The following is a 6,631-nucleotide window of genomic DNA, read 5'->3' as shown; positions in this document are numbered from 1 at the left end:
TTCCTTCCAGATCCAATCATTTTCCTTTTTCAAGAAGCTTCTCTCCACAATAATCATATCCAGCCGAGAAGTCCATCATTGACACTTTGTAACGAGGAGGCCTACCTTTGCTTTTCTTCTATTGGGAATTAATTATGACGCAGCTATCTATTCTCATCTCTGAGTCCTGGATTTGCGCTAATTCAATAGCTCCACTTTGCATGAGGTTTGAGGGCCGACTTCCTCTCTTCTTCTTTCGAGTTGGGTTCTAGGTTGACTCGGAACGCTTCTGTTTAGATGATTCACCTCCCTCGGCGGGTTCTTGCTCTTTCACCTGTGAGTATGGCTTCCCTTGGCGATGCGTTGCTTGCTACATGCATTCTCCCGGAGCTTCTAGAGATCGATTCTCCATTTCTTTGATGACTTCTTCGTGCGGGACTCCAGGTGGGAGTTGCTTGCATTTCTTCCACTGGTGGCCAACCAAACCGCAATAGAAGCACAACTTTGTCAATCCGTCATACGCAAATCTAGTCCAAGTTGGTTTCTCAGTGTTTTTGAGAAAGAAATCACAAAATAGGGGTTTCCTCAGGTCTAGCTCCACGCGCATGCGGATTGCACGTCCTCGCGAAGGTTTGCCTGGGGAGACTGAGTATGGAGAGTCGAGTACTCTTCCAACTGGACTAACTAGAAGTTTACAGTTCTTCTCAAAAATATGGCTGCGAGGTGCATTTATGAGTTGAACCCATAAATTTTGGTGCCACAGTTTAATTTTCTCCCAGACTAATCCCTCACGCCATTTCGCTATCAACATCCAGCTTAAATGAATAAACCAGGGACCACCATTCAAAACTCGCTGCATGTCTTCCTCTTTGTCGAAAATGAACACCCAGCCTCCACTATCGTCGTGGTCAACTTCTACTCCCGTCGTCGGGTTCCATGCATTCCATACAAAAGTCTTTATGTTGTCTTCGTTCACTTGGATTCGTGGGAAGATTCTTCCCCGTAAAGTTCTTGCCACCACGTCAAGAGTTTCTGGTTCTATATTTAGTTCATAGACTGAGCCTAACTGTGTTGCATGTTGTGCCAGTTCCTCACCTAGCTCAGCGATTTGCCTATCCATTAAAATCTCTAGTGCTTCTGTCCTCGGTGGGTTTGAGACCTGATGCCTCTTTACAGCAATAACAACACCGTGCGAAGTTAGCTCGATATGAGTATCATGGAGGGGTGCAAACAAGAGAGAGGGAAAATGTTCCTCACAGTAGTTTAAGTGTTTGCAAAAAAGAAAAAAGTGAAGATAAGTTGGGTATCTAAATTTAGAAAATTTAGGTATTGAATGGTAGTTTCAATCCCTACCCACAAGTTGTTCCCACATCCCTACCCCTACCCATAGAACATCATAGCTGTTCATTGAAAATATCTCCCTTTAGGGGTGGAGCTAGGATTTTCTCTTGAGGGGGCTAAAGACTAGTAAACATAGATAGGAGGGCCAAAAGTTAGTAAACATGGACAGAGGAACCAAAATATAGGTAAGAGTTTAAGTGGGTATTGTGGGGATTTTTTGAGGTATAAGGGGGCCATGGCCCCCCTCCACCACCTTGGCTCTAAATTGAGATCTTCTACCAACAAAACATGTACCAACCCCTTACCAACTTGATCCAACACCACACATCTCACCATGAGACTGAGACCCACCATAAAAGTGGGACCTGCCATGTATGAGATGTGTGGTGTGAGATTATGCTGGTAGGTTGTTGGAATGACTTTTGTTGGCAGGTGATCCAAACTCCCCGGCTCCGCCCATGTCTCCCTTGTCATTCATGGAGAGATGTTCCCAATACATGGCGGTGATATTCTGTGGGTAGGGATGTGGGAACAATTTGTTAATAGCATAACCGGAGTGACTGAATGTGACTCATTCAAATTTTGACAAATGCCTAACCAAAACCCATCCATAGGATTCAATTTTGAATCTCCCATTACAGCCAGCCAAAGACCTTAGCAACAAGCTTGATGGCACTTTGGTTCACGATGGATGATTGATTGACGGTGCTTGTTGCATCCTTAGCATCCTTAGTCCCTTCATTTCTTATGTAATAATCGATCACCCAAAACCCAAGTAGTGTATTACTGTATTTTACTATATTTCTCTATAGAATAGAATCCTTGTTTTTCACTCTGCTAAAGTATGTGGAATCAAAGCATATAAGTGCAAGGGTTACATGCCATTAATTAATTGTGATTATTTCATGTGCATGAGGAGATGTACGCAATCAAATAGCACCAAAAGCCCACTTAAAAATCAGGGCAGAAAGTGATTGTTATACATTTCATATCTAAATACCTCTCATCCTAAGCTAAGGGTCCGTTTGGTTTGCAGTTGGAATTGGAATAGGAATCGGAATGGTCTATTCCATAGCCTGTTTAGTTCAGACAGGAATCAGAATGGGAATTGGAATCAACTGGAATGGGATTTCATTCCCAAGGGAGGGTGAGGAAATGGTCATTCCACTAAGAATAGAAATGAAATTCTAATTCCACCCAACCAAACAGTTGGAATCGGAATTGCCCATTCTGATTCTGATTCCAGACCCCTATTCCCATGAACCAAACGGGACCTAAGTATTAAATTTAACTATTATGACATGCACCAAAACCAATGCAAATACTTTTTTTTTAAAGAAGCATTTGCTTTATACATTATAGATTTTAAATATAGATCTACCAAACATTGTTTGGTTTCAACAGAATGAAGAGTAAGAGAGAACAAGCCATCTAGGTTCTTCATATGCAACTAGGGGTGACCATCAAAACCGAACTGAACTAATGAAACTGAACTGAAAAATCTGGTTAATCAAATCAATCAGTTTATATACATATATATATATATATATATATATAGATAGATAGATAGATAGATAGATAGATAGATAGATAGATAGATAGATAGATATTATATCTATTAACAAATAGATCTATCTAGATAGATAGGTATAGTACTTATATTATATAATTATATGTTTAAAAAACCAAAAATTCAAAGAATCAAACCAATCAAAAAACAAAGAGATCAATCGATTAACTAAATGATTTTGGTTTTCTAAAAACCAGTGATGCCAATTTGAATCCAAAACAAAGGCCCCACGGTTTGGTTACCCGAACCGTGAGCACCCCTATCTACAACAACATTGCTTTTCTTTCAAACAAAGAATAATCACTCTCGTTTTACTAGGGACAAGAATGATATTTCCATTTTTATTTTCTTTTGGTTAAATTCAAAAGAACATTATAGTAAAAACTATCATTTTTACTGCTTGAGTTCCATCTAATAAATAAATCAGTTATAAACTATAGAGGGTGTCATTTTTACTGCTTACGTTCCATCTAATAAGTAAATCAGTTATAAACTATAGAGAGTGTTATAACATGCAAAATATTGGTAAATCCATAGTAAATGACCCTTAAACCATTTTTGCAGTTTGAAAGCCAACCCATCGAATTAAACGATAAAAGTCTGGAACTGGACAGCTTTCCAATTCAATCTTGATGCTTTTTTTTTCAGACAAATCAAACATATTGACAATTAAAACCACCATCGAATGGATTTCATGTAAGACTTCATTAAGGACTTATCTCCTTTTTGTTGTTAGCATACCTCTATAAACATTGAGTTTTTAATTGCAAAAAGGAGATTAGTCAGTTAAAATAAGGAATGTCAAATATAGCTACTAGTTATTGATGGTGTGTGATTTGGTAGCTCCCTACTGGGGGACCGTTCAGACATCAGAGTAGATAGGTTGCTTGGTCGTGCTGTAAGGAAAGAGAGAAAAGATTAGAGTACCCAGACTATTTTACCCGGTATGGGCACTCCGATGCTTAAGTTAGCAAACTGAAGTTTTTCTGAGAGCTACAGAGCTTGAGTGTTAAAATCGTGTGTACCCTTCTTAGAAAATGGGGGTGCCTTTATATAGGCATCGGTTGGTATGATCATCACACACCACATCTGAGATCCCTAGGAGGACATGACTTACCGGTCCAAAGTCCTCGGAAGTAGTTTCAGAAGCGGACTAGGCTTTCATGCCTTCTCCGTTGCCTTTGAAACAATTGGTGTGAGAGTGATAAGACACACACAAAGGAGGTCGGTGGGCAAGTCTCGTAGGATGCCACCTAGACCTCAACCAGGTCGGTAAGTCCTTCGGGGAGGGCCATTCCTCACACCGAGGTCCCTTCGACGGGTATTGACATGGTACCATAGGTCGGCCCTAGACAAGGTGCTGCTAGCTACTCTCCCGAGGTGCCCGAGCTGTATAGGAGGTGCTTGGATTGGTTCCGGGGTGCTCCTCCTTGACTTAGTGAGATCCGTAGTTGTTTGTGTGGTGTTGAGGTGTCATGTGGTGGTCCTGTCATGCCACATGTTGCAATGTCATTGGAGGGCCAAATCACCCTTCATCAATTACCCCCACTCCCGAGATGAGGTCGGTTCAGCGAAAGGAGTAGCTCATTGTAGGTCCTTGGCCTGGAATGACTAGTTCGATCAGTTTGTAAGAATCAATCCAGTTTGCTCCCCGAGTCGGAGTAGTTTAAGGGTTGAATGCAACATTACACAGGACTTTGCCATCTTGATTATCAAGGCATAGGAGCGAACTCATCTACTCAAGGAGAGGCGGAGCAAGTACTCTGAGGACATCTACCATAGTAGGGATGTAACCGTCAAGGAGTTCTACAATTCGATCGAACACCTCAGGAGCAAAGTTTGTCGTGTTGTCCTCAAGAGGGGCTTCAAATTGCGCAATTGCCGCCTCAGGTCGCTCCACTTTCGTAGACTAAAACGCAATATCCCTCAATCCGGTCCTCGAAGGAGTAGTCAACAAGATCGATGCAGAGACTGAAACCGAGGTGGAGGACGACTATGAAGAAGTCAGCCAAGTTTGCATGTCTGTCAAGGTGCTAAAAGCAAACTACCTTTGAACCGAAGTACACTTAGGTTGTGGTGTTGAAAAGCGAACTGGCCAATTAGGATAGCGACAAAGTCAAAACACTATCGAGCTAGTTAGATGGGGGCCGACCTACATACGTTGGTCGATGTGTCTCAAGGTCGGATTGAGGGGGCCTTAAAACTGAAAGCGGTTTAGCTTCTCCTTTTTAAGTTTTCTAGGTGAGGTGCTTATAGTGTAGGTCGGCTTTATCCTAGTTGCCAAAGTGGGTCAATAAATCCTTCGGAGGAAGCCACTCCTCACACCGAGGTCCCTTGGACCGGTATTGACAAGGTACCATAGGTTGGCACTGGACGAGGCGCTTCTAGTCGCTATGCTGAGGTGCTCGGACTGCTTCTAAGGTACACCTCATTGGCTTAGTGAGGTCCACAGCTATTCATATAGCGCTAAGGTGTCATGTGGTAGTCCTGTCATGTCATGTGTCACGATGTCATTGGAGGGCAAAATCACCCTTCTTGTAACTTTTCTTGGGGTATAAGAATAATTTAAGTTGTCTCTCCTATCAGAAAACTTTGTCTATCCATGGGTAATAGGTTGCCTCCACGCAAGATGCTGATTCAAATATATAAGCATGTATTGAGCAGCATTAGTATTTTTCTTGACAACAAAAATTTGCCCTTGTATCTTCACCTCAATTTGGATTTAGGGAGGTTTCCAACATACAATTACTTATAAGCTTCATAAAGACTTTTGATGGTTTAAAAGTTGAAATTATTATTGTCATCTTATAGGGATGTGCTTGTTAGTTTACCGGTCTATGGTCCTTGATTTTATTCTTGATGTGTAGGATTTTATAGGCCAATGAGAATAGCCAAATGATCGGTGAAAGATTTGTTCAAAATAGACTAACATGTATTAAACATTGTTTTTCAACTAGTAGGGCTGCTTCCTATTATCTAGAATAACCCAATGTTCCATTAAGAGATTATATACATAGGGCTCCAAGTAGAAGTGGTGCACATGACATATTGAGAAGAATACAACTTTAATTAAGAAATCTCCCTCCTAATTAATATATTCGCTTCTTCTTCACCAAGCACGGAAGTTTAAGGATAACTATAAGTCGGTGGCTACCTAAGGAAACTCCGATTCGATCTGCCCCCCCGGCTGGGGAGGATCTACCTCATCCCGATCACAAGGAGAGGTTCACCATGATGGGGGTTCACCATGATGGTGGTTCCAGGGGAACCACCCATAGCTCTCAAAAGTGTAGGGTGGTTGGCCTACGATGCAATGAGTGAGTGGGAAACGGCCCAGATCGTAGGGTGGTTGACTTTTTGGGTGCTAAAATCCAAAGTCGAGAGGAAAACAGCCCAGATCGTACGCTAAGGTCCCTAAGCAATCACTTAGTGGAAAAGGAAGTGATCGAGCGATGACAACCAGGAGGTGGGCTTGGAAGTAGTCATCCTTTGAAGAAAGCGTAATAACTCACTGGTCTAGCTCCATGGCACCGATATATCCACTTATTATTAAGAATAGAAATTGGTTGAAAAAGGCTCTACCTGGACTATCGAAGAGTTTGGACCCTATAATTTTTCCATTTCAATTTCCAAGTCCCTCATGAATGCCAAAAGATACTTTTGAGAACCTACCCTCTTTTGTAAGTTCACATTTATATAGTACACTAGTGGGAGCCGTGCGATGTATGGGATGGGACACCC

General features: G+C 41.7%; 1 protein-coding gene across 1 annotated transcript; it reads right to left on the bottom strand.

The window, feature by feature from the left end:
- Positions 1–349: 349 nt before the first annotated feature.
- Positions 350–1,099, bottom strand: LOC148790536 (uncharacterized). The gene has a single exon (XM_088889587.1). It carries the CDS (start codon positions 1,097–1,099, stop codon positions 350–352), a length of 750 nt encoding a protein of 249 aa, XP_088745713.1.
- Positions 1,100–6,631: the final 5,532 nt, after the last annotated feature.

Source organism: Nelumbo nucifera, chromosome 6, assembly GCF_055504915.1.
Source record: "Nelumbo nucifera cultivar China Antique chromosome 6, China Antique-T2T, whole genome shotgun sequence".
NCBI lineage: Eukaryota > Viridiplantae > Streptophyta > Magnoliopsida > Proteales > Nelumbonaceae > Nelumbo > Nelumbo nucifera.
This window is presented reverse-complemented; position numbering and strand designations above follow the sequence as displayed.